The 26,330-nt window shown below is 32.4% G+C and overlaps 6 protein-coding genes across 8 annotated transcripts; 3 read left to right on the top strand and 3 right to left on the bottom strand.

Moving 5' to 3' along the window:
• Window positions 1-690: 690 nt before the first annotated feature.
• LOC107359688 (uncharacterized) lies at window positions 691-13,031 on the bottom strand. Of its 2 annotated transcripts, none has more exons than XM_089267463.1 (6): window positions 12,893-13,031; window positions 2,323-3,096; window positions 2,100-2,254; window positions 1,870-2,024; window positions 1,678-1,808; window positions 691-1,605 (listed from the first exon to the last, which is right to left on the bottom strand). In XM_089267463.1, the coding sequence occupies exons 1-6, from the start codon at window positions 12,956-12,958 to the stop codon at window positions 1,468-1,470; spliced, it is 1,419 nt and encodes a 472-aa protein (XP_089123589.1). In that variant the 5' UTR covers window positions 12,959-13,031; the 3' UTR covers window positions 691-1,467. The 2 variants fall into 2 exon arrangements, with proteins under 2 accessions (XP_089123589.1, XP_025016137.1); XM_025160369.2 differs by lacking the exon at window positions 12,893-13,031 and adding an exon at window positions 7,798-8,059.
• On the top strand, window positions 3,976-6,213 carry LOC149093865 (uncharacterized). Its single transcript, XM_089267462.1, has 2 exons — window positions 3,976-5,383; window positions 5,442-6,213. Exons 1-2 carry the CDS (start codon window positions 4,055-4,057, stop codon window positions 5,580-5,582), a joined length of 1,470 nt encoding a protein of 489 aa, XP_089123588.1. The 5' UTR covers window positions 3,976-4,054; the 3' UTR covers window positions 5,583-6,213.
• ple (tyrosine hydroxylase ple) lies at window positions 6,188-11,665 on the top strand. Its single transcript, XM_015926219.3, has 12 exons — window positions 6,188-6,318; window positions 8,472-8,606; window positions 8,669-8,791; window positions 8,931-9,111; window positions 9,212-9,300; window positions 9,844-9,911; window positions 9,969-10,019; window positions 10,099-10,244; window positions 10,317-10,452; window positions 10,580-10,706; window positions 10,779-11,008; window positions 11,135-11,665. The coding sequence occupies exons 1-12, from the start codon at window positions 6,259-6,261 to the stop codon at window positions 11,307-11,309; spliced, it is 1,521 nt and encodes a 506-aa protein (XP_015781705.1). The 5' UTR covers window positions 6,188-6,258; the 3' UTR covers window positions 11,310-11,665.
• Window positions 13,011-20,142, bottom strand: sl (small wing phospholipase C gamma 1). 2 transcript variants are annotated; one of them, XR_003081841.2, is made up of 13 exons: window positions 19,865-20,136; window positions 17,273-18,498; window positions 16,999-17,205; window positions 16,832-16,914; window positions 16,614-16,745; window positions 15,704-16,489; window positions 15,371-15,634; window positions 15,077-15,298; window positions 14,900-14,996; window positions 14,456-14,808; window positions 14,268-14,382; window positions 13,765-14,185; window positions 13,011-13,633 (listed from the first exon to the last, which is right to left on the bottom strand). XR_003081841.2 is itself a non-coding variant. In XM_015926216.3 (12 exons), the coding sequence occupies exons 2-12, from the start codon at window positions 18,414-18,416 to the stop codon at window positions 13,926-13,928; spliced, it is 3,663 nt and encodes a 1,220-aa protein (XP_015781702.1). In that variant the 5' UTR covers window positions 18,417-18,498; window positions 19,865-20,142; the 3' UTR covers window positions 13,676-13,925. The 2 variants fall into 2 exon arrangements, 1 of the variants encoding a protein (XP_015781702.1); XM_015926216.3 differs by lacking the exon at window positions 13,011-13,633 and having other exon boundaries at window positions 13,676-14,185; window positions 19,865-20,142.
• A 437-nt stretch (window positions 20,143-20,579) lies between these two features.
• Window positions 20,580-21,843, bottom strand: LOC107359689 (uncharacterized). The gene is made up of 2 exons (XM_015926222.3): window positions 21,350-21,843; window positions 20,580-21,277 (listed from the first exon to the last, which is right to left on the bottom strand). The coding sequence occupies exons 1-2, from the start codon at window positions 21,426-21,428 to the stop codon at window positions 20,667-20,669; spliced, it is 690 nt and encodes a 229-aa protein (XP_015781708.2). The 5' UTR covers window positions 21,429-21,843; the 3' UTR covers window positions 20,580-20,666.
• On the top strand, window positions 21,822-26,265 carry LOC107359685 (uncharacterized). Its single transcript, XM_015926217.3, has 2 exons — window positions 21,822-23,430; window positions 23,518-26,265. The coding sequence occupies exons 1-2, from the start codon at window positions 22,728-22,730 to the stop codon at window positions 26,088-26,090; spliced, it is 3,276 nt and encodes a 1,091-aa protein (XP_015781703.2). The 5' UTR covers window positions 21,822-22,727; the 3' UTR covers window positions 26,091-26,265.
• The last annotated feature ends 65 nt before the right edge of the window (window positions 26,266-26,330 follow it).

Below are 26,330 nucleotides of genomic sequence, written 5' to 3'. Positions count from 1 at the left end.
GTGATTTCTGACGGTAAGAAATTGATTTGAAAACTAAATCATCTTAAATAATATAACTTTTTGAATTACTCGAAATAAACAATGTACTTAATTGCTTTCTTTCATTTCATCCTTAAGCTAAAAATCTTCTGTGTCAAACAAGCAGACCGAGATAATCCAAATCGATTTCAAGTTTTAATTTTGGGAACATATTGCTTTCGTGTTTCTCTCAATGGCCGGAGGTCTAACTTTGAGTCCTGCGATTGACGTTCACAAAATATCCCAACTCTCTGGTTATCTCTTTAAAACCAACTGTATTTACATTTCCATCCTTTGAAAAAGCTTTTTCTGACTCGATTTCTGAAAAGATTCGTTAAAATTATCATGCTTTTTCGCTTAACTTAGAGACCGGTGATTGACAAGTCGTTTCTTAAATATTTTTGATGTAAATACATTTTTTTATTACCAATATGTGTTTGTATTATGTAATAATTATGTTTCCTTCTGGTATAAATATGTGTTCTCAAGAATAAGAATAAATTGCACTCAAAGTTAGCATAGTTTCACTGCAAATGTAATTTCTAACCGATAGTTCAATTGCTTTAAATTGAGACTTGATTTCTGTTTACTATTTCTGTAATAAAATTTGCATTTCAAGTTTTTCTTTCAAAAATTCTATGATCATCAAGATAACTCAGCAAAGGTGCTGCGTGAACAGAGAAAGAAACATTTATTTTAAAAATTATCATTGAGAGTTACATTAAAGTAAAAATGGTAAGATTGTACTTTTTAATGGATTAAATGATCATAGACTTTGTTTCCAAGGTGTCATCTCTTTTTGATTTTGCATTGAGATTATTAAAGTTGATTACAAACATGAACACAAACATAAGTATAAGAAACAAATTCAAATTGATTAAGCGAAAAAGAAAACATTTATCACTGATTAAACATTCATCAATATGAAATGATGATCTTTTGATAAGAACAGGTATCAAGTGAAGTTCCAATGAATTGTCTATCAATTGCGTTGTACTTTAATTGGCCGCGCAACTTGTTTTAGCAGGAATGATGAGTTTTAGGTATCTAATGTACAATTTGATATCTAAATAACATTCACCAGTAAAGTGTCTGCATCTGTGAGCAACTTTCTTTGATCAATCATGAACCAGTATCATCTTGGGTTCAATTTGTTGACGTAATGAATATTTGTTTTCTGTTCATAATCGATGCAATTGGCTGCAAAAATTTTTTCCACTTCATTTTCAAAATATAATTGTTATTCTGGATGAGCTGGAGAAGTTTAAAAAAATTGGTTCATTCACTGATGCTAATTGTATTACCAGGTGATATTTTGATTCTCGACCTCTGGCCATTAAATTGTCTTGACATTTGAATTTCTTGACACAGTGATAATGATGAATAATAATCAATAAAAATTAATGATTCAATTTAAACAATAATTTGCTTTCTTGGTTCAGTATTGAATTAGGGTTTAGAGTTGATCAAGGTAACTTGATAGGCACAAATGATGAAACACTGTCGTGATTGAGATTCCTTAATGGTAAGCAAAAGCTCATTAACTCCTCGACGTAAAGGAGTGAATGAGAAGACAAATTTGGCACCCTAAAAATAAGAAAATATTTTAGTAAGAAATCAGCAATTGAAAATTAAATTCGGTTGGGGACGTATAGTTACCTCTGTTAAAGATTTTTGAAGAGTTCCATTAAGGTAGACCTTAACTTTGGCGGAAGGACTGAAAAATCTCAATGAAACTGGCTTGAAGAGACTGAAAGTTAAATCACTTATAAACAGAAGAAAACCAATTCCTGTGAATAGAAAGAGAAATCTCACACAATTAGTTTGAGAACAAATGCGCTATTAACAAACCTGGCTGAAATGGCTCAATGGAATCAAAATTGAACAGCAACCGAAATCGAAGGTTTTCACTTGTGGAATGACATTGAATGGGAAAAAGAGCGTGGCTTATCCGAGCGGTACTGCGAAGAAGTTCAATAACTTGATTTTCTAATGCCATTGTAATCCTAAATGAACAAAAGATAATCATAATCAATAAAATTTTGAAATACAAAAAGATCTAATAAGAATCTGATAATTACTGAGAAACATGTTTGGTCAAAATGTGCTGAGTTTCATCATTTGCAAATAATTTAGCGGTTCTCAATGCATTTGAACCAGCATCATTGATTATTGAAAAATTGGCTCCATGAAGCAGCAAACTCCGGACAATGTCATAATGGCCATTTTGACTAGCCTATAAGCAAAAATTAATCATATGTCAATTATAATGCAATTAAGATAAAGCGAGAAAATAATAATTACCAGAATCAAAGCTGTATTTCCATTGGAATCCTTTAAATCTTTGGCAGCTCCAGATTCAAGAAGAAATTCAACTAATTTAGTGTTGCCAACTTCAGCTGCATAAATTAACGGAGTTTTACAGTCATTACCAAATCTTTGATTCAAATTGTATCCAATGTTGAATCGAGAAGAGGGTGAAAATGATGAAGATGATGAGGGAAATGGTAAAGGTAACGGTGAACCAATAGAAGATATGGATTTTTGTTGATCATCACCATCTAACTGTTGCTGAGATTCTTGTTTAATACAGGGTTGAGTATTTTTGAGTCCTCTCAGTTCAGCTAGTCTTTCCAATTCGATTAAAGAATTACATTCCTCATCTTGCTGTTCAGGTTCCTTTTTAATTTTTATTCGGGCAACAATTGAAGTAGTAGAGGTTGATGAGGTAGACGACGATGACGATGAAGATGAAGATGACGAAGAAGGAGAAGGAGAAGGGGAAGAACAGGTTGAAGTTGAAGATCTACGAGAAAGAGCTTTCTTACTCAACAATTTTGATTTTTTTGAGCGGGCTTTAACAAATGGCGGGCAATTTGATTTAATCCTTTTCAGCGTTTTATCTGCACCTTTAGCAATTTTATTGCGACTTCTTAGCGATTTAATCGAATTGAAGCTTTTATTTTTACTTTTGTACTCTTCAATAACATCATGGCAGGTGAAAAAATTACTTTGAGGTTCCCAAGTATCATTTTCAGGCCCATAACCTCTCCACCGTACTTTATAAAGATAATCAGTCTGCAACAATAAAAAGAGAAATAGACAAAAGTTAGAAATCAAATCAAGATCAAAATAATCTAAATCAACTATTGACCTAATTAAGATCAAATCAGTACAATTCAAAGAAAGATTGTCTCAAAATAATCAAAATAAACTTCTGGTAAAGAGTATGACTCTTTGCTTCTGCCATTGAAAATAACAAAAGAAAACAATTCACAATTAAAGGACCATTCAATGATTATATTAATGATTATCGAGTGTTTAATAGCAAAATTAAATCTTTTTTGGGTTACACAGACCTAGTTTTAAAATAATTATGAGTCAAAAAAGTCAACAATCAGTAGGAAAAAATTGAGATCAACTTGAATAATTAATCTTTATTTATTTTTTACCTTTTCTTCTCAGTCTATCATGTAATCAACCTTATTTTTGTTTCTTCATTTTCCAATCATCCTTTCCTTACAAACTCAAAATGGTAATAATAACGATTGAAATTGCGTGCTTCCAATCATAATCTCTATCGTCACTTGAATCCTTAACTTTATTATTTTACTATAAACATATTAACTAGGTAAATAAAGGTAAAGATTCAAGCCAATTCCAGGTAAATGAGAAGTCTAATAAATTTGAATATCAAAACCTAGACTTTGAGCTATCGACAGAAAGGTTTAAATAGTAGTTAACCTAAATAAATGGTTACGTTATTTCTTGGTCAGATTCAATTCCTAGGAATCAGGCTAAAGTTAAGCGTGCTCATGCTAAGAAAGGCTTGGAGTGAACTTAATTTCACTTTTCTTCCGTGATGACAAAACTAAATGATAAGATGATGATGAGAAGGAAAAATAATGATGATCAGTTAAGGAGAAAGCCATTTCAATCAATAGAGAATCATTTGACTGGTTAAAGTTGATTCGCTGGGTTATGTTAGTTTACCAGTGGATCAATTGGATCACACTGGTTGAGTTAATCTTTAATTATGACAACAAATGAACCTAAAGTAATAACGCCAACTGACCATGAATCTGAGTCTTTAGTTGACCAAGACAACAGTGAAATTAATCAGCTTAACCATGTTTCAAATAATGATAATAACGGTGAAGAGACGAGTGTTGTCATCAGCAATACTGAAGACAATACAAGTGAAGACAAGAGTTTAACCAACAATGAAGACAAACCTAGTGATAATGGTTCAACCGTTTCTAATGATGATAATCAAGTTGCCGTTAATTTGGAAGATACCTCTAATGCTGGACCCGAGATTGATCTTAAATTGACCTTTATTGGTATATTGGTTAACCAGCCTTTACTAAAGCCAATTTACCGTTTACTGACAAAGCGTACAGGAAGATTAAGGATCCAAAGGATAGTTTATTTTATGGGGACCTTTGCTATAACCCATTCATTTTTAATGCTAATCTCGGTTCTTCCCTCAGCTGGATTAGTTGACTCTTTTGGCTCTCGTCTTGATTTCATGAAATTTACTCTATTTCTCAATGATGTTACTCTGTTTACAATGTTAAATGGTATATTGGCCCGTGAACCTCCATTAAATCAACTGGACTCTATTTGGCAAACCCTTTATTCACCATCAGCTGATCAACCCACCAAGGACAATATTGAGATAAAACAATGGGTTAGTGATAGAGTTAAATCTGTCCGTAAACGACTCTACCTTTTAATAGTCTTGTCCACTGTTATTTACTTTCAATTACTGATAACCATTGCCTTGGATTCAACATCTAGTATACTCTCGCCAATAACACTGGTTGATATGGTACACATAATTGTTGATCTTGTTGGCCTACTGATTGTCCACCTTCTTGTTTACCAATTTTTAATCTCAACTATTTTGGCTCAATCAATTTTCCGTGATATCAACAATTCATTCAGGGAAGACAAAAGGATTCAATCTTCATCATTATCAAATCATCATCCATCATCTTCACCTTTACATTCAACAATATTGGCTCGTACAGATAAATCAGAGGATATCATTTTGTACCGACGTTATCGCTATTGTAATACAATTGAATTTATTCGGACTGCCAACAATCATTGGAAACATTTCCTTGCTCTATTCATTCTGTTCAATTTTGTTCCTTCAGTATTTCAATTACATTTTGTCCTCAACAAACAACTAGATGGGCAACAGTTGGTTGAATTGATTTACCGTTTTTTGATCAACATTGCAGCCACTTACTTAATAATTATCAATGTGACACAAGTTAACCTTTTATCAAACCAATTTTATGACGATTTGTACCAATTAACATTAAAGGAGACTAACGATCCAACTCGTCTAGAGGTTAGTTAGTGTCCATTAAGCTAATCAAAAGTTAACTCTTCTCTTTTTTGTATCTCAGGCTTTACTTTTCTTGGACAGAGTTGACCACGGAGAGGTTGGATTCACTTTGAGCGATTCATTTCTAATCACACCAAACTTTACATCAATCCTGTTTATATCTTTAATTGTTCTCGTTTTTATTTTACCTACAATAGCCTAATATTGATGAGGATAAGCAGGAAAAGCAGTGAAATACATAAGTAAACTGTTGCAATAATGATAAGGACTCATGATTTCATGTTGCTCCCAAAACTTCAGAGATTGGGAATGAAATTTCATTTGACTGTCAAAATAATTGAATAATATTTTGAAGACATTGTTTTTTTTGGTAATTTTAAGTTGTTATAATGCGATAATCGGTTGATCGTTTTTCAAAAATTTTCATAATTTCCATGCTTTACTATTTTAAGGTTATAATAGAAATGGGAAATTACCTAATTTTTCAATGTTTCTCTATGGGAAGATATATTCATCAATTGGTTGATTATTTTGTTATTGTGTGAATTAAATTGTTTCGCTATTATTTTGACAGTCGAATGAGACTTTTACCGCAATTTGAAATTTCTTTCACAATCCCTGAAGTGTAGCATGAGCAACTTTTCCTGCTCATCTCATTTTCTTGGGTCTAACAAAAAGGTGTCACTACCTTACAGGGAGTCAAGGTTTAACCATTGAATATAAACCAAAATGAGAACAAGATTCACTCCTAATGTGTACTTAACGTTAAACTTGTTGTACCCTTGATATCGCCTATGATTGTTACAATTAAAAGTGTTTAAAAGTGTTTTCAATCATCTTGATTCGTTTCTATCACTCATACTCAAACTCTTCTTGTTATGGCTTCGATAGCAGCTTTAAGTCGGGCTAAATTTTCAATCAAAAGCTACAGCGTTGAGGTAAGTTGCTAAATTCATTACATTACTTATTAAAAAAGTATAATTTGTCAAAGTTAAGTAACAATTAGATTAATTTGATATTGAAATAGGCTGTAAAATGTAAATCTCAATCTAAAGTAACAGTTGGTTTGTTCAAGAAATGTTGAAAACTTTGAGTCTAATCTGTTATGCTCTTCAAGCCAACTCTGAATTAATTACAAGCTGATTAGCTTATTTGCCAATTAGATTGGATTGGATTGACAGATGTACTGAATCTTGAATATGATTAGTATTGATTATCGTGTTTCTTTCCGAATCTTTGAGTTGAATTGACCTTTTTTGTCAACAAAATGTAACAAAGAAAATTGAATTCAATTGTTCAACAAGTATGATAATGCAAGACCAAACTATCAATCTAATTTCATGGTTGCAATGAGTTTTCATTTCCAAATATTGACACATTATCATCTTTTTTACTCCTTTCACCGGATTATTATGGTTATTGTTATTCCCTTTTATGATGATGATCCTGAGTTATTGTTATGAGTCTTTTTTTCCTGGCGATTACGATAAAAAAGTACAACCTTAAAGATGCTTTTACTTCATTTCATACTAGATTGAAGTAAAAAAAGAGAAGAAAAAAATCAAAAGTGAATCTCATAACAATGTAAAGGTGATAATGAAAAGATCTTATCCTTAATTTGATGAAAGCTTTTACCAGGCAAAATTATCCGTCTATTATAGTAGTTGTTTAACGACAGCTTGAAAACTAGCATAATTCAGAGGCTGATCTTTTCAAAATGATATTCATATTGATAGGAATAATAATCAATCCAAAAATTCTATTGACTGAACAAGGGAATGAAAAGCGATTTACAGACGATGATACTCGCAATGAAAAAGGTTATTAGAGTGTCCAATGTTCAAGCCAATTAGTGGTGATCGGTGAACTAGAAAAGCCCCAAGAAAAGGAAGGAAGTTAATAGAATAGGAAGACAATTATTATTATATGTTCAACAGGGAATTGAAAATGAATCAAGAATGATTCTGACGATAAAAATGGATCTGAGACTGATCGGGTAAGATTCACCATTCAATGGTATGTAAACTTTACAAAAGCAAATCAACAGCTTATAAAGCTACAGTTGGACAAGATCAGGACTGACAGAGAGAACTCGACCTTTCAAAGATCACATTACACATGAATTTTGAAAAGATAACAGAATATCTTATAAATTTAGGAATTTCGATAGTTTTGTCCGATCACACTTTTCCAAGAAATTAATATACATTCTTTGGAGTATCTTAAAAGCTCGAGTATCACTCTTGTGCTTGATCTTTTCCATTTTTCGTACTGACGTCCAAGCTGAAAAACACCGACCAGCTTTGTTGCTGAATGTTGCTCATGATTTCAGATGCAAGTAATTGTAATCAAAGTGGTAAATTTGTTGATGACAATATCAACAGGGTTAATATAAAGATGCTTGAAATCAGTTTTACCATTTGTTGCTGCTGTTGATGGTGGAGATGGCTATGATTGATGATATTTAATCAAAGGCAATGCAATGTGAATAATCCTTGATTGTTTCGCTCATTCTTATTTACCACAGGTTATAGTAATTAAATGATTAAGGTTTTTGTTGGTCATTTTGTTGTTGGATAGATGAATGTTAACCAGTTTCATTGAGTGTCTGGTAGTGATAGTTGACCCTTGGTATAATTAATTCCACTTGAAATGATTAGCAAATCTCTTTGAAGTCGCTCAAACATGATAATAGTAGCTAATTTGGCTCAACTCATGTAATTCCTTTCATCGTTTCTTTATATTGTCCTCTTGTGATAAAAGTGATTCATCTCAATGTAACTTTACAGGTTACATTTCCATGGTTGAATGATTCCTACGAAAATAGATTATCAAACCACATCCGTCAATATCTTTTCAACTTATTTCAACCCTTTCTTTAACTCGTTAGTCTTTTTTGGTTAACACATGTTTGGATAGCAGTTTGATTGATCAATTCCTGTACTGAACAGGATAATATGGACAGCTCTGCAAGTTGCTAAGAAAAATTAAAGTCCAATCAAGCCAAATATGTAAATTGATGGAAATATTTTATATCACTGGTGTGTACTCCAAGTAACCCATTTGAAAATGTTTGTTGTCACAACTCTAGCATGGTTATCCTTCTCGTCGGCGCTCTTTGGTTGATGATGCAAAATTTGAAACTCAAAAAAATCGTGAAGCGCGATTATCGTGGTTACAAGAGCAACGCCAGAACTCACAAGACACTGATTTACCAGAAGAAGAGGTGAGTATCATAAGTGACACATTTTGAAAGGAAGACTATATTGGTTCTGATCAACATCACAGGTTCTTGTTGTTTCTGAGACAAATAATGACCAAGAATTCAATAAACCACAAATTCAACACTTGTTGCTACGTCCTAATGATGGGACTTTCTCTAGTCTTCCAAGGATTCTAAAATTCATTGAGGTAAGCCGTTACTTTCAGTAAAGGGTGAATAGATTATCAATTTGAAGTATTGCCCATTGAAAAATGAAACAGAGTATTGTCCAATGAAGAACTTACACTTTTACTTTATCCTTCACCGCCAAATTGATGATTAAATAAGACTTGCAAGGGTCACATTGAGCACATAGAGAGTCGATGTAATCGTGATGATCCAAACATAATGGAAATATTTCTTCGTCTTGAAATATCCTCATCTGGCTTACTGCATCTCATGAAATCACTAAGACATGGAAATCTTGCTCAGGCAGAAGTTTTGAAGGAACAGCTAATCAGCATTAAAGGTAACCACATTTAAACTTAATTTAAACCATCAAATTAAAGCTTACTCTGATTTTGTTTTTCTTGGCTTGAAAAATGAAAACACAACTGACCAATTAACAGATCCATGGTTTCCTCGACACATCAGTGATCTTGACTTTTGTACTCACATTATGACCAAATACGAACCTGATTTAGATATTGACCATCCAGTGAGTATTATCATAGATTAGTACTAATATTAACCACTGACAAAACTAAAGAGTTGGGTAAATTAATTTTACGATCAACCAAAAAGCAACTCTTTTATCAAAACATTAAACAACAATCAATGTTTGAGCGCCATCTTACAATCAAAAAAGGATCAATAAAAAGCACAGGACAAAAATAATCGCACATAAAATAAAAGCACAACTTCGATTTACATTTAATATTGATTAGGACTTCTGTCATTTTTTATATTATTATATAGAGATACTTTATCTGAACAATCTGAAATTCCCTTTGATTAATTTTAAAGCCGTCGTAACTTTAGCGATCGATCATAATCGTTCTTTCGTGAATTTATTAAGAAAATGAATTATAAATCAAATGAGCTAAAAATACTTTTATCCGTTGATGTCTTGTCTATTTTTTCCCTCTACTTTTCATTAACCATTTCGTACACAAGATGGCGCTAGTATCTTCTCTTGCAATGTTTATTTTTTTAATTGTCTATTAATTCTTTCTAATTAAAAATGTTTGTGTTCTTCTAGGGATTTACTGATAAAGTTTATCGAGCACGGCGCAAGGAGATCGCTCAAATAGCTTTTGATTATCGATGGTATGATTAAAATCATTATCTGGTTACGTAATGAAATCTAAATTGTATTGTTTTTAGGGGACAACGGATTCCTGATGTTGAATATACTCCTGATGAAATCAAAACATGGTATTCATCTTTTATGTGCTTTTATTGCCACAAATTGTTGGTTATCATGATTATAATAAGTGCTTCATTTCTTTAAAAGGGGAGCTGTTTATCGAAAGCTGGTTGAATTGTATCCAACTCATGCATGTCGTCAGCATGTAGAAGTATTTCAAACCTTGGAACGAGAATGTGGTTATAGTCCTGACTCAATTCCTCAACTTGAAGCAGTTTCTAATTTCCTAAGACGTAAGAAATGGTCAATAGTTCTTAAATGTTAATAGTTAGCGTAATTTTTTGTTTTGTTTACTGTATCAACAGGTAGGACAGGATTCACTCTACGACCTGCAGCTGGATTGTTAACTGCAAGAGATTTTCTCGCAAGTCTTGCTTTCCGAGTTTTCCAGTCAACCCAATACATTCGACATGGTTCTAATCCTGACCATTCTCCTGAACCGTGTGTATCTGCTTTTTGACATTTTTACCATCCTTCGTGTTTTCATCAACCCTAGTTTTCTCTTTTTCTTCGATGGCGTTTTTAGTTAGTAACTTTCTCGTTTAATTTGTTTATTTGATTGAAATAGAGATTGTATTCATGAGCTCCTTGGTCATGCTCCAATATTAGCTGATCCAACATTTGCCGAGTTTTCTCAAGAAATAGGATTAGCATCACTTGGCGCTGATGATCAAGAAATTGAGAGATTTGCCACTGTAAGCTTTTTTACCTTAAATTAGAAATTTCGAACAACCCTTTACATGTCTAATTTCATCTCCCAATCATAGCTTTATTGGTTCACCGTTGAGTTCGGTCTCTGCATGGAAGATGGACGAATAAAAGCATACGGGGCTGGCCTTTTATCATCTTATGGTGAACTTCAGCATTCATTGTCAGATAAACCAGAGAAAAAACCATTTGAGCCAGAAAAGGCCGCTGTTCAACCTTACCAAGATGTTGATTACCAGGGTCTTTATTTTGTGGCCCAAAGCTTTGAAAAAGCGAAAGAACAGCTCAAGTAAGTCATTCTTTGAACCATGACATTGAAAAAATATACCAATCAATATTTTCTAGCTCACATCACAAGATATTTGAATTTTCTCTGAGTAATAATCTGTACATTTTAATCCGATTTTATTTTTAGAAATTATGTTTATACCAAATTGAAACGTCGATTTGATGTTGCATACGATCCATTTACCCAATCGATAGAAGTTATCAACAATCTGGACAAGTTGAAATGCATTTCCAAGTCTCTTGAGTCCCAATTGTCTCGTTTCAACGGAGCCCTTAACCGTTTGAGTTTGGCCAAGAAATGATTCAACCAGAAATTTACAGCAATATTAGCATTGTTTGATAATTCAACTAGTAAGCAACATTATAAAATTTCAATCTATATCTTGTTAATGTTTTATTGATGAATTAACGTGTTATTGAATTATTGTGTGATGCCTATTATATTGTTTGAGCATAAAATTATTACCTCATCTATGCTGTTCTTGAGCATTATTTTTAATTTATTTTGTTGTTATGAAAAATTATCAAAGTTAATATGCAATAATATCAAACTAAACTTTAGTTTGTATCAAAAAAGCTTGAGCTTTTAAATGAAAATTGTAGTTGAATGTATTGATAGAAACAAAATAATTAAATTGGTTTACCTGAAATAGTATAACTAATATGATTGCCGATGAATATTACTCTATTATACTTTTATTGGTCCGGAAAATTAAGTTAATATTCAATTATTAACATATTATTTGCTCAATTAATTTATTGATCGAGCAAAATTTATGCAAGAAAAGCATGAATAACAGAACGCGAATGAAACATGTGATGATGATTTTTGGAGTAACCATTGAAATCGATTTTATTAGCCTAAACTGAATCAATAGATGCACGCAAATGTACATGTATATAAATAATAGTTTACTTTCCATTCTCATCTTCACCATCATTATCATCATTCTGTCTCGATAGTAAAATCCTTCAGGAAAACCTTTTCATTTCTCAGGCTTTCCTCTCATTTTCATCATCATCATCATGGGAAATAGTCTTACATGTTAGTGGAAAAAAGAAGACGAAAACTGTGGATAGAAATGAAAGATGGATAATAATATAAAAAAGGAGTCTGACAATGAGTATTTTGTTCATGGCAAAGACTTCAGCAAGTTGCTTCTCATGTTGTATTATTATGAAAAACACAGGATAAAAAAAAGAGCCAAAGATCGATATTTCTACTTTACTTCAAATGTTTTGTTTTTACTCTAAATTTTGATGAAATTTTCTCATCATGAAATCATCTCTTTTCAATTGCTAGACATCTTATTACCTTATTTTGTTTATCGTATTATCCCAATTCCCCAAATCTTCAATTTTTGCCTCTTGAAAATATTAATATGAAACATCAATTGAGAAAATTCAACTCAACATTAAATTTGATATTTTTATGCATCTTTTCAATCTGATCAACTTGACATTCGTGAAATTTGAATCAAGAGTCTATTAAATGTACCTTTTACACTAAATAATCAATAGTCAGATTAATTTTAAGGATCAAATGACTATATTGTATTAGTTGAATGACTACAACAAAATATCAAGCGAAGCACAGTTTGGTTGAATCTGTATCTCAATTTCATTGAGTATTTCATCTTTTTTATTGACATCTGTTTCTATCACCATTCTAATCATTGACAATCTTGTCAGTGAATAGTTGATTTGTGTAAATAGAGTTAATCAACAAATGAAACAGCAATCAACAGGAGGTGTCACCAAAGAAAAAGATTCAATTTGAATTTGGGATTTCTTAGGTTGAATCGCATGATTGATGAATAATATTGTAACATTAAAATACGTTAAGGAATGGATAAATGTATTAATAAAAATGATTTTTACTAACCCCAACTTTTTTCATGCCAACAATCTCTTTAACCTCGTAAATATCATGAGATCCATTGGAATCCATTGATTGTGTTGTTATTATTTTGAAAATAACAAAAATATTACTTAAAATAAGATTTCACTTCTTTCCACTAAAAATTTACTGATGTTGATGTTGCACCAAATTTATATTGACTTCAAGTTTTTTTAACAATAAAATCGGTATGCTTATGATTAGGTTGAAAATGAGAAATATGATGATACTCGATTAGTGTATCAAATATTATTTCAGCAGGAATCATGATAAAGATTGGACACTGTGAGTTGACATGAAGAATTAACGGAAGACAAGGAAACCCAAAAGGAAACTATTGAGGAAACTTGCTTCACTCTTTCTCTCACCATCATCATTCTCATCATTCTCATCATCCACATCTTGTTCCTCTTTTTTCCACTGCTTTTTCTTTCTTCCAGCTCTCTTGCTTCTCTTGAAAGTGTTCAGTGAAACTCAAAAAGATGATGCTGATGATGATGAACATAATGATCTTCTTTTTTCTTCTTTTGCCTTTGCTTCTCTCGTTTTCTGTGCTCATATCTTAAGTTGGATTAATCTCTCGTATTGTAGTAGAAGGATCGATCGATTGATGAGAAAAAAGAGCGAAAAGAAAAATGCTGCGCAGTCATCATCCTCGTTCTGGTTTCTCCTCAGTTCTCCTGGTTTTTATCATCAGCTTCTTCACCATTGCCATTCCTATCGATTCTGTCTAAAACCAAATTCCACATTGAATGACAAAAACAAAAATTCAATTTATAACTATTATATTTTCATGTGTTTATACAATTTTCACGAATTTATATTCAAGTATTAACTCATGAGTATGGATGGCTTACATTGGGACAACATTAGACTTTTGAAAATAATTTTGACACTTAAAGAATAATTAATGTTGATGGCAACAATTTAACCATTTATCTTAAATAATTGACACGAGTTGATTATGCTTGATTAGTTATTATCAGGAATGGTGGATTGGTGGAAATTAAATATTAGTTTAGAGAGCAAATTCATTTTTGTTGATCTTGACATGAACTAATAAAGATGATAAGTCCAGTTCTTCGCTGTATTCATTTTTAAGGGGAACACTTCTATACCCTTGACGCAAGCAATTAAATGGGTAAGTAGCTTGACCAACAAAATTAGGATCACCAAAGCTATCCTCGTCGTAAGCAACAAATCTCAATAAAGCCAAATCAGGACATTCAATGTCAAAAATGAAAGTTTCCTCCCAGCATGGATTAAATCCGTTGTCATCTATAATATAAAAGATATTGGATTAAAAAGTGAATATACTGGACAATATTGAAATACAAAGATGATAATTTTTTCAACTTACGGCATGTTCCTGTCTTAACCTTCCGACAATCATAATCAGCTCCGACAATTTCAACTTCAATGAATGGGCTAATGTTACCTCGACTATTTTTGGTAAGGTGGCGAGCTCCAATAACCTTTAACAATGAATATATATTCCAGTCAATTTTTTGATTCAATTATTATAATTATTCAGTGAAAAAGACTTACTCGAATAGTCATAGTTACAGGATTGATTTTGGGGGGTTTATAGACATCAAACCCTGGTTCAAACATGAAATTGGGTCGCAATAAATAACCACATGCACCGTTTTCAAGAAATTTGCCTTGATTTAACTGCATTGGTCGATCAGGTGTTTGATAATTTAGAGCCACCATTTGAACTCCTGCGTTCCAGATACGAACAGGATCGTAATTGGATGAATCTAATCTTCTCATTCCAGGATAAACTCGACTGAATTGTTTGAAGTGATACTCATTGAAAGCAGGGCAATTTTGTGGACTCAACCATTTTTCCACTTTTGTCTCAGGATAAGAAGACATTTCTGTAAAGATGCCGATCTCTATGAACCAGAAAAAGATAGATAAAATGAATTAGAAAAGGATCTTTTATGGTTAAACAGTAATTAACTAATAATTCAATGATAAATTTACTTTCAGGTACAAACGGGACAGAGCGACAATAAATTATAAGATTTGACAATTCCTGTGCGACCCGTTCTTTACGTTCAATCTCTTTGCTTTGACAAATCTACAAAATAAATCAAAAAAGTTTATTAAATTTAAAAAATGATATCTCATAGATTAATATTAACTAATAACAATATTTACTTTTTGATGAGTAGATTGAGCAGTTTCTCGAATACACTGGATCCAATCAATCATTTCATCTTTACTAGATGCAGATATCTCAATAGGCTCAACTTGCGAGGGTGAAACAATTTTGAAAACCCATTCTTTTCCATTGATTGGAACGTTTGATGCAGCAACAGCACATTCAACAATGTCAATACTTCCTTTTTGAAGACATCCGATGGGCATTTGATCATCAAACTGATTAGTTGAAAAACAAAAAAAAATAGTTAAATTTCAGCTGTTTTCAATAAAATTACCTTATCGACATACCTTATCATTTAAATTATCATTTGGTTCAATCTCTTCAACAAAATTAGCTGGGAACCAATGATTTCTGAGGCCACCATAGTCTCCCTTCCACCAACAAGGATCTGCCTTAACAACATTAGTAATAATGGCATGTTTACAAAATGAAAGTTCATCTTCTTTTTGTCCATGATAATCAAACAAAGCTTTCACAGTTAATCCAGATTGACAATTATTGGGATCCAAATAATTTTCATCCTGTCCACCACGAACACTACTTTCAATGCCCTAATAATGAAAAGAGATAAAGATGATTAGAAAATTACATCGAGTACAAAATTCCCTATCAATTATTACCTTCACACCATTTTTGAAATCGCCACTGATTGGATATTTGAGTTTAACATTTTTATACAAGGGATACTTTTGATACCATTTAATTAGCTCTTCTAAAGTCTCAAATTTTGCACTTCCAATGACAAACAGTCGTCCTTCCTGAATTATACGACAGTGTTTAATTTTATCCTCAGCCCTGAAAGAAATAGCAAAACAATTTTCCTCCTTTTCACTGGGTCGAACCAGAAATGAACCATCAACCTGGATTTGTTTCAATAAATCTTCGGCACCAGGTCGAGTTATTGAAGAGTGATACCATTCTTTACTTTCGTGACTTTTCAATTGAGGTACTGGCTCGGTAAGGAAAATGGCTCCCATTTTGCATCTTAAAGGTTGAGATTGATAATGAGTGATTAAACTGTATAACGAATCAAATGGAACCGAATCAATCAGATAATATTTAGTTTGACCCTTTTCTTGTCTAGTTTTGATGTGACAATGGTTAACTTTTCCTTCCCAACAGAAAGATAATGAATAATCACCAGCGTATGAATCACTGTCACGCACTAAAAAGGTCCCATCACCAAAGTGTGAATATTTTTCAAGTAATTCACGAGCTTGTTGACGACCACCGGGTAATCTTCCGTGATACCATTTTTCACCAAAATGAAGCTCATCATTAGATGCTGGTCCAGAAGAGTCAATTTTATGAGCCGGTCTATCGTCACTTTCATCTTCATCATCAGGATTGTATTCAGCATAATACATCTTGGTATTTGTCAACATAAACAAGTAAGGCTTCCATTCCTATCATAATAATTAAGAGTTGATATTGGTTAGAAAAATATTTAGATTTAAATTCAAGCTTAATTAAACTGCCGAACTTAATTGAGCGAATCAATTCAAGTCAAGCTTTTTTGAATACACCTACCCGGTCCGACGAATCATCCATAAGATACAAAATCCCACTTTTGATGGAAGTATTAACATCAACTTCCTGATTGTTATCATCTGAGTTTTTTAGAGACAAACTGGGTTCTCCATTGTCTGATAATTTTTTGTGCTGGAAATGAATAAAAAGTAGGAAAAATGAAAATTTAATAAATTACAAACGGAAGGTTCAATTTTTAGTTTAAAAATGATTCCAACCTTGATGATAAATTTGCGTTTCAACTGATTCGGAGATGGCATTTCAGTTTCATCTTTGTCAATTGGCTGAGTAAGTAGATAATCTAAGAAGAAGATAATGAAGAAAAGTAATAATTAAAGTTTGATAATCTAGTCGAAAATATATTGAAATGAATTAGCTGAATTACCTCCTAAAATTTCAATAAATGCATGAGCCATCTTCCTTTGCTGAGGAAGTGAGCAATGATTTTCAATGGAAAGGACAACCGGATAATCAGATTTAACAAAAGCATGTTCCTTGATTGTTTTAACAGCATCAATAAATTTGATTCGAGTAGTTATAGTGTGGCCATGATAAATTAAAGGTAAACCGTCTGGTCCATCCCAGCAATCAACTGTAAATGAGTAAAAAAAACAAGAAAATTAAAAACTGATTTTAGTAAAGTTTCAAGAATAGCTTACGTTCAATACTTCGACATCCCATTCGCAGACAACGGGCATAAGCATCAATAGATGATTCACTTCTAATTTGATCACCAGTAAGGTAAGTGTTATGGGAAGAGGCGATCCAATAATGAGTTAACGGTCGGTTCATATCATGATGTACTGACTCAAATTTTTTATCCCAAATTTGATTGTTTTTAGAGTAAACATAATTCATAAACTCGTCAATAGTGAAATACGGTTCCTCTGAGTTATTTAAAAGTGGTCGAGGTTGGTGATGATGACGATGAGGTGGAAATTGATGAACAGAATCACTTAACTGATATCGATTTGCAGTGGAAATAAATTCTCTCATTAAAAATGAACCAGTCTTTTCATCAATTTTATCACCTTCCATTGATTGGAAATTTAAAAACGAAATAAAATCCTTTAAACTAACGGTTCGACCATTCTGAGTATAACTGGAAAAATATTGGTCAAATATTCGTCTTTGATCAACCATGGCTCTGTACAATTTACAGAATGCATCAAATGAAATTTCACTTGATGCTTGTAAATCAACTTGTAAAAAATAACGCTTTAGTTCATCCGTTGTCGCTTTACAGCTAATCTTGGACAGGAATGGTTTAAGGTCTTTGAATGTTAAACTTGCTCGGCCACCGTCCAAGGCTGTAAATTCACGAGTCAACCAGGTTTCAATTTGAATTAAATAGGAACAATTTTGAATCTCTTCTGATAAATAACGAATTCCTCTAACCCATTGTTCACATTCATTAATGGACATGGCAACACAGGAAAGATTTTTTAACCTAAATCGTTGGCCATAAAGAACAACCAAACATTGACCTTTTTCCCATTTTCGAGCGTCATCTTGCCAACGTTCAAATATCTTGGAAGCTGGACCAATCCGTACCTCTTTAACATGCCTCAAATCAATGTAATTTTCAAGTACATTACGACCTCCAACAGGTTTGAACCAAACCAATTCACGAGTGTTTTTGCGTAAACAAAAAAACCGCTTCTCTGGTTTACCTTTAGGGTAAAATTTAGTTAATACTGAGCCTTGTTCCAATCGACTTACTATATGGTCCAATTCTCGAATTTCGCGTGAAACTAAACAACCAGATGATCCATGGTTTAGTTTATTACTGACTGGAGACATGCTTCTAGTCAGCTTATTTATTGTTCAAGACAACATAAAATACTTCTAGGTTGGTTTTGATGAACACCTTCGAATGGATTACCTGCAAGAAAAGGAAAATTTTTAATAAACTTTGAAATAGACTATTTTTTCCAGGATTGACTAATATTTGAAGAAATAACCTGAGAACGAAAAACTTGAAAAACTGAGCTAAGATCATATAGAGCTTAATAGATCGAATAATAAATGAAAAAATCCTCTAATTCATAATTCAATCTAATCAATCTTATTACCTTGATAATGAGCAATTATCAATTGAAAAAGCTTATCAAAGTTCAGGATCTAATGCCGTTGTTGTTGAACAAGGTGAAGATGTTTTAGATACATGTTTTTCAGCGACTCTGATGCCTTTATCTACACACATGAGAGGCCGGACACAAATTCAAACCATCTGATGTTAACATTTGAAAACTAACGCAGAACTTTATTTATTGTATTTTACTTTATTTTTCATAATTTATAATTAAATCATGGCTTCTGTTGTGAGGAATCTGTGATCTCTTATCATTAACTCAAGTCAAATCCGTTACTTTGCACATAGTAACTCTACTAATGGGGTAAAATCATCATCTTCAAGACAATCTTCAAAAACTTGTGATAAACTGCCTTCTGATTTAAGTGCAATTCCAGGAAAACAAAGCTACCTGAGATAATAAGAAACTTGGTGTCTATCTAGAAAAAATACCTTACGAACAGCGAGTTCCAGCCTGGAAAGTTTTCTGTCGAAACCAAGATAGATAGTTTATATCTCCGAATGAGAAACTAGCAATTGAAAAAGCTTGTCAAACTTTAGGTACTAATGATGTTACTAATGGATTTAGTATTCTTAATTTCTGGGTCATGAAAATGACTTTTGACTTAACAGCTTCCTTTCCCTAGCGTCTATCTTCATATGATGGTTTGTGATGGAAAATGAGTAAAAGTAAAGGAAACATCATAAACTCGAACGACGCAATAGATGACACGAGTTTAGATGCATTACAAATTGAATCGGGTAAACTACTTGACCAAGGACTGATTAATCAAGAAGAATATCAAAATGCATTGCTTACTCAACGATCTGAATTTCCTAGAGGAATAGCTCCTTGTGGGGCTGACGGACTCCGGCTAAGTCTGTATCAGTATAATGCTACTTCTGAAAAGATTTCTTTTGGTGTCAACTATTTGGAAAATAATCGCCATATGGTTAATAAAATTTGGCAAGCTTTTAGATTTTATCTTTTCAATTTTAAAGAAGAATACAAATGCCGAAATACAAAACGATAGAGAATCGTTTGGTTACAAAGACAGAATGAGTAAACTGATAGATGGATTATTGGTCAATTTTTATTCTAATCAAAGATTTTCATTCAAACATCAGAAATTTTAATGATAATAGAATTTATTACAATGTCGTTAATTCAACTTACCACAGTGTAATTCATATTCCATGTCAGTGGAGAAGATATTTCTTAAGCAATAAATGTTATGTTGGTTGTCAGCAAAGACAGAAGAGAAGGCACATTCAATAAAGTTGATAAACACCAGTTTTGATCTTATGATTCAAAAAACTAATAACACGTGAAAAATCACAGATAACAAATGTGGATTAAAAGAGTTACCAATTACCATCTGAACAAGTGGATAAATTGAACAATATTGACATTATAATTTTAATAAAAATTGACAACAAAATATCAAAATAAAAACCTAACCACCCTAATAAGCATGCGCAAAAGATTTTTCTGGTTTTTCGTTTCGTTTGAGTTTCTTGGTTCTGTAAACTTCGTGCTTTATCTGTTGGTCTTTTTTACAACTTCAATTCAACAATTTAAAATGTAACCATATAACAGATTATCAATGGAAAATGACCAAAACGGTGCTAAAGAGGTAAGCATTTTATTGATTTAATCCCATCAGGTTAAAACACAATGCAAACTAACATTTTATCCCTAAACAGCTGAGTGAAATTATGTTGAATATTATTTTAAACTTTTTTTTAAATCGATCCGTTATCTTGATAGTTAATCATACCGTTCATGGCTAATTCTCTTGATGGATTTAATATCTAGTGCTGACAGACTTGGATATAGCTTTTTCTTCAGCTGGAATAGTTCAAGTAATGCAAGTAAAAAATCCGAATTTAGAGTAAAAATAAGAATTTTATTGACAGGAAGAAAGTAGAATTAATTACAGCTGTTTACTTATAAAATTTTGGTAAAAAAATGAACTTCAAGATGAGTTGTTTCTCATTTGATATCTTCTTTTGTATAACCTTCTGAGAACATCTTTACCTTTCTCTGACATATCTATGAAACTCTCAAATCCCTGACTTAACATATCATTTAACTTGAGAATCCTTTTTTTCATTTCTTTCTCATCTATGCTCGGAAAATAGTTACCTTGGTTTTTCCAGTAGCCCCAGTCACCTCCTTGAAAACTTCTCAGTTGACGGAAAAATTGATCAGTCGATTTTTTATAATTTTTCAGACTTTCTTCCAGTTTAAGGCCAAGTCCAATTTTGGTTTTAGTCAAATCTGCTTCAATATCTTCCATCAACTCATCATATTTGGAAAAGGCATCTTCTAATGTCGATGCATCACCAGGACCAGCAAATGACGATACTATACCAGAGACGACTTTGGTTCCTTTGTCCATTCGATCCCTTATAACTTTAACATTGATTCCAGTCTGTTTTTTCATCTTTTTCCCGTTGATTACTCCAATTGAGTAAGCACTAACTATATGAGGTTGAATTGTCCTGGGTGACAATGTTGTGGTTTGCAAAAGTCGTTGCCTGAACCGAGAAACGTCCTTCCTAACATCAGCTTCCTGGGCCATAGCTGAAAGTTTAAACAAAATGACTTGTGGTGAAAGGATAACCATAAATTAAAAATGAAACAACAGTTAATTACCTAACTTGATGGTGGCTCCAAGACACAGAATAACGGCAGTGTATTTGATGATTGTTGATTGTGTTATTTTCATGTCCATTTTGAGATGTTACTCTTTTTTCATGAACTTGGCAATGATTTACCGATAAGACTAAACTTTGAGTGAACATGGATTTACATGATTTACCTGCTTAAATAGGCTCATCTTTATTTAAATAATAGCTGAAAAGTGAGAGTGTAGATTGACTGGAACCAGTTAGAAGTAAGAAAAAATCAAGACTTGCATCAATTGATCCATTGGCCTTACAATTGTTATTTCGTTTATTGACAATATTCATTGCTCTTCAGAGTGTAATCAACCTTTCACGGTGGGCCTAAAACCTTGGGAAAAGTCTCTAATTAAAGTTAACTCAAGAACAATGGAGTGAGAAATGTTTATTATCCTCATCATTATGCTCAAAATAAATAAAGTGAAAGCCCATGAAGCCCTGTAAGGTATATTAAGTGATTCAACAACCCGACACTGAAGAGCTTATTTACTTTGGATTTTAACAACTCAAACATGTTGGGACAAAATAAGTGAAAAAATGAAAGTTTAAATTGGTTATTGACTGTATTCAAGTTTTCAATTCACCATCTTGTTTATTGATTTAGTTTACTTCCTCATTTAATATACATGTAACAGCAAATTCACATTGATAAGCCCATGGTGAAAAGAAAAGCGAAATATTGCTATAAAGACCGCAGATCGAATTTAAAGATCAAAATTTCAATACTAAAATAATTAGTCTGTATTGCAATATTCAATTCATAGCAAGAATGAAACAATTTCACGTTCATTATTTGGATGGATGGATTTGGAAACTTTCTAATCAATTTAACGCTCAACTGGGCCACATACTTCTATGTATTTCTTCAAATCAGAAATTTTTGTGATTAATAATGCACAGCACCTAATCTTTGAAGCGCTCAAATCCGATGATAGAATCCAAAGTAGATAGTCTCTGAGGAAATAATAATGAAAAATGGGTGAAGGCATACAAAACCCGCCAACTCACTTTTCTCTTTAATCAATGAATTCTAAATGATTAATTGCGATTGAGTTAAGAAATAGTCGAAGAGCACTTATACTGTACTGAAATTATTGGATTGATTGAATAAATCTATTTGATTTAAAATCGAAGTAGAGTCGTTAATGAAAAAAGTGACAGAACTCATTGATATTCCTGATAAATGTCTTTATGCCTTTGTAATTTATTAACCTGCCCTAGAGTAAAGTTTACTCAGTAAACGATGTAAACATCTGATCAGATGTTTACATTTGAAAACTAACGCAGAACTTTATTTATTGTATTGTATTGTATTTTACTTTTTATTTTTCATAATTTATAGTTAAATCATGGCTTTTGTTGTGAGGAATCTGAGATCTCTTATCATCAACTCAAGTCAAATCCGTTACTTTGCACATAGTGACTCTACAAATGGGGTGCAATCATCATCTGGACCATCTACAGGATCATCCACTTCAAAAACTCGTGATAAACTGCCTTCTGGTTTAAGTGAAATTCCAGAAAAACCAAAGCTACCTCGAAGTCCATTTGCCATCTATTTTGAACACAGATTCATTGAAATTCAAAAAGAAAATAACGATTTGAAGGAAAACGATGCCAAGAAGGTGATTGAAGAAGAATGGAACGATTTGAAATTGAAACAACCGTACGAAGAGTTGTCTGCTAAAGAACATCTTGAATATAAATGTGCAACAGAGAAAAATGTTTTTAAAGAAAGTCTTGATTCACCAATCAGTCAAACACCTAAGCAAGATGAATATGAAAAATTATGGTCTCACTTTTGGTTATCTAATTCTACATTCAAAACCAGATTAAAGAATGAGACATCAAAATCTTACTCTTTGCTGCTACCACCGCCAAATATCACTGGTCAATTACATCTAGGACATGCATTAACTTTGGCATTACAAGATGCTTACATTCGTCACCAAAGAATGTTTTCTGATGCTAATATAACATTTATTCCTGGTTTCGATCACGCAGGGATATCAACTTATATTCTATTAGAAAAAACAACCCGAAAATCATTAGGTACTATATCAGCAATTATAAAATAATCTTGATAAAAGTAGGTTTTTTCAATACTAAATCATCAAGCAATTTGTTTTTTTCTTCTAGGAAAAAGTGTAAAAGATTTAAGAAAAGTAGAATTTGATGAAATTTTTTCCAAATGGAAACATGTTCGAATCGAGGAAATCAAAGAGCAATTAAATCGTCTTGGTGGCTCGCTTGATTACGATAAAGAATATTTCACATTAGATCCTGCTCTTTCCAATTCCGTTAGCCATGCATTTACAATTTTACACGAAAAAGGTCTTATTTACAGATCTAATTCACCAGTTAATTGGTCCTATTTCATGCAATCAGCTTTATCTGACCTGGAAGTCAACTTTCGCCATGTTGATGGAGGTACTCGAATATCGATTCCTGGCTATCCTGAGAAGGTTGATTTCGGTTGTTTTCATACTGTAAATTACCCTGTTGTTGATGGTGAGGTAGGTGAAGCAATTAAAGTTTCAACAATGAATATTTATACTATTCCCGGTGATGTTGCGGTTGTTGTGAATCCTAAAGACTCAAGGTATACCAAATATCACAACCGAAAAGTTCTGAATCCTATAACAGAAAAAGAAATTCCTGTAATTGTTGATAAACATGCACATATCGATTTTGGAACTGGTGCTGTTAAAATTACTCCATCATCCAGTTATACTGATTATGAAATCGCTCTCAAACATAATCTTCCAATTGCTAATTTCATGAACCCTGACGGTACTCTTGTTAAGGGCTCAATCTCTTCTCGATTTGAAAATTTATATTCGTGTTCTCATCGTTATGATTTGGCGAAAGAGATTTTAAAAGTTCTTCAAGATAATAATTTATACCATGGTTATGAGAAAAGAGCAACAATAGTTCCCTTCTGTAAAAGATCTGAAGACGTTATCGAACACCGAATAATGCCTCAATGGTTTTTAAATGTTAAACCTGGCTATGAGATTCTTAAAGATTGTATTGAAAATGGTACCTTTTCCATATATCCGCCAAGAAAAGTTAATATGCTAATTGAATGGTTCAATAAGAAACGTGATTGGTGCCTATCTAGACAAATACCTTTCGGACATCAAATCCCAGCCTGGAAAGTTTTCTCTCAAAACGAAGATAGATGGTTTATTGCTCCAAATGAGAAACTAGCAATTGAAAGAGCTTGTCAAAGTTTAGGTTCTAATGATGTTGTTCTTGAACAAGATGCAGATGTTCTGGATACATGGTTTTCATCGGCTCTGTTGCCTTTATCTGCACTTGGCTGGCCAAATACAAATTCATCTTTCTTCAAAAGTTTCCATCCTCTGACTTTAATGGAAACTGGCTTTGATATTCTTAATTTCTGGGTCATGAAAATGGCACTAATTTCTTTATACCTAACTGAACAACTTCCCTTCTCTAAAGTCTATCTTCATGGTATGGTTTGTGATGGTAAAGGACGAAAAATGAGTAAAAGTAAAGGAAACATAATTAACCCGAACGACGTAATAGATGGCACGAGTTTAGATGCATTACAAATTGAATCTGGTAAACTCCTTGACCAAGGGTTGATTAATCAAGAAGAATATCAAAATGCATTGCTTACTCAACGATCTTTATTTCCTAGAGGAATAGCTCCTTGTGGAGCTGACGGACTCCGGCTAAGTCTGTATCAATATAATGCTACTTCTGAAAAGATATCTTTTGGTGTCAACTATTTGGAAAATAATCGTCATATGGTTAATAAGATTTGGCAAGCTTTTAGATTTTATCTTCTCAATTTTAAAGAAGATAGTAGTTCAAATGCGGTAATACAAGACGAGAGAGAATTTTTAAGTTACAAAGATAGAATGAGTAAAACTGATAAATGGATTATCGGTCAATTTTTCATTCTAATCAAAGATTTTCATTCAAATATCGAAAATTTTAGTTATAATGGAATTTATTACAATTTCGTCAATTTTTGGGTAAAATCTTTTTGTGATATCTATATTGAAGTCATCAAACCAAGAGATAATTACCAATTTGATCCAGTTTCTTATGCAATTTGTGGCCAGCTTATCAAATCAACTTTAATTGCGATGCATCCTTTGATTCCTTTTGTGACAGAAGAGCTATACCAAAGATTAAAAAGACTTCACTCACCTGAAGAGAAAAACAAAGAAATCATAAGCATTTTAGAAGAAAGATTTCCAAATGTTGATATTTTTTCACAATTTTTCGATCCAAAAATCAATCATGAAATGGAGATTTTTCGAGAAGTTGGACGAATTCTTGGTAATTTTAAAGCCACCTGTTCATTGAGTAAAGCTGAAATCAACAATTTACCCATCAAGATATGTTCTAATGAATGGACCGATCATGATTTATTGGAAGCTCTAAAACGATATAGAAATGTCCACAATATAACTTTACTTGATCTCCATGATCAAAATTTGATTCAATCGTCAATCAACATGAGAGCTTCACATGACACAATTGTCTTAATTCCTTATAAGGAACAATTTGCAAGCAAAATTTTGCAGTTTTTCGACAAAACAATTTCTAGATCATCGAAACTTTTAGAGAAAGAAAGTGACGAAACAAAAAGAGCAAATATTGCATCTGATTTGGAACTGATTAGACTTGATCGAGAACATTTATTAAACCTTGTCAACCAAAGCTGTTAGAGTCCATTTATAATGTAAAGTATTCACTATCAAATGTAAATAACTAGTTTATCAGTTGATGATTGACAACAACATTTAACACTGATGTCGAGTAAATTTTTTGTAACTTAAAGATTACAACAATTAATAGAGAAAATAAAGATGATTGGTTTCAATCAAATAGGTAATGAAACAACACTTTTACTTTAATACCATCATTAACAATATACATAATGCATTATAAATTATCAATTAATAATC

This window comes from Tetranychus urticae, chromosome 2 (assembly GCF_039701765.1).
Source record: "Tetranychus urticae isolate SD_2017Ah chromosome 2, NJAU_TeUrti_SD_1.0, whole genome shotgun sequence".
Taxonomy (NCBI): Eukaryota; Metazoa; Arthropoda; class Arachnida; order Trombidiformes; family Tetranychidae; genus Tetranychus; species Tetranychus urticae.
This window is presented reverse-complemented; position numbering and strand designations above follow the sequence as displayed.

Bases quoted from the DNA above. Each gene is read 5' to 3' on its own strand.
- LOC107359685 (XM_015926217.3), top strand. From the start codon at position 22,728: ATGGCTTTTGTTGTGAGGAATCTGAGATCTCTTATCATCAACTCAAGT. The intron at 23,431-23,517 runs GTACTATATCAG...TTTTTCTTCTAG, and splicing joins AACAACCCGAAAATCATTAG to GAAAAAGTGTAAAAGATTTA.
- LOC107359688 (XM_089267463.1), bottom strand. From the start codon at position 12,958: ATGGATTCCAATGGATCTCATGATATTTACGAGGTTAAAGAGATTGTT. The intron at 2,025-2,099 runs GTAATTATCAGA...TTGTTCATTTAG, and splicing joins TTGACCAAACATGTTTCTCA to GATTACAATGGCATTAGAAA. The intron at 1,809-1,869 runs GTTTGTTAATAG...TTCTATTCACAG, and splicing joins CATTGAGCCATTTCAGCCAG to GAATTGGTTTTCTTCTGTTT.
- sl (XM_015926216.3), bottom strand. From the start codon at position 18,416: ATGTCTCCAGTCAGTAATAAACTAAACCATGGATCATCTGGTTGTTTA. The intron at 16,746-16,831 runs GTTGGAATCATT...ATTCATTTCCAG, and splicing joins AACGCAAATTTATCATCAAG to CACAAAAAATTATCAGACAA. The intron at 14,186-14,267 runs GTAAGTTGAAAA...TTTATATTATAG, and splicing joins GGTTAAGACAGGAACATGCC to ATGACAACGGATTTAATCCA.
- LOC149093865 (XM_089267462.1), top strand. From the start codon at position 4,055: ATGACAACAAATGAACCTAAAGTAATAACGCCAACTGACCATGAATCT. The intron at 5,384-5,441 runs GTTAGTTAGTGT...TTTGTATCTCAG, and splicing joins ACGATCCAACTCGTCTAGAG to GCTTTACTTTTCTTGGACAG.
- LOC107359689 (XM_015926222.3), bottom strand. From the start codon at position 21,428: ATGGACATGAAAATAACACAATCAACAATCATCAAATACACTGCCGTT. The intron at 21,278-21,349 runs GTAATTAACTGT...TTAAACTTTCAG, and splicing joins TGGAGCCACCATCAAGTTAG to CTATGGCCCAGGAAGCTGAT.
- ple (XM_015926219.3), top strand. From the start codon at position 6,259: ATGGCTTCGATAGCAGCTTTAAGTCGGGCTAAATTTTCAATCAAAAGC. The intron at 8,607-8,668 runs GTGAGTATCATA...TCAACATCACAG, and splicing joins CTGATTTACCAGAAGAAGAG to GTTCTTGTTGTTTCTGAGAC. The intron at 9,301-9,843 runs GTGAGTATTATC...GTGTTCTTCTAG, and splicing joins ATTTAGATATTGACCATCCA to GGATTTACTGATAAAGTTTA.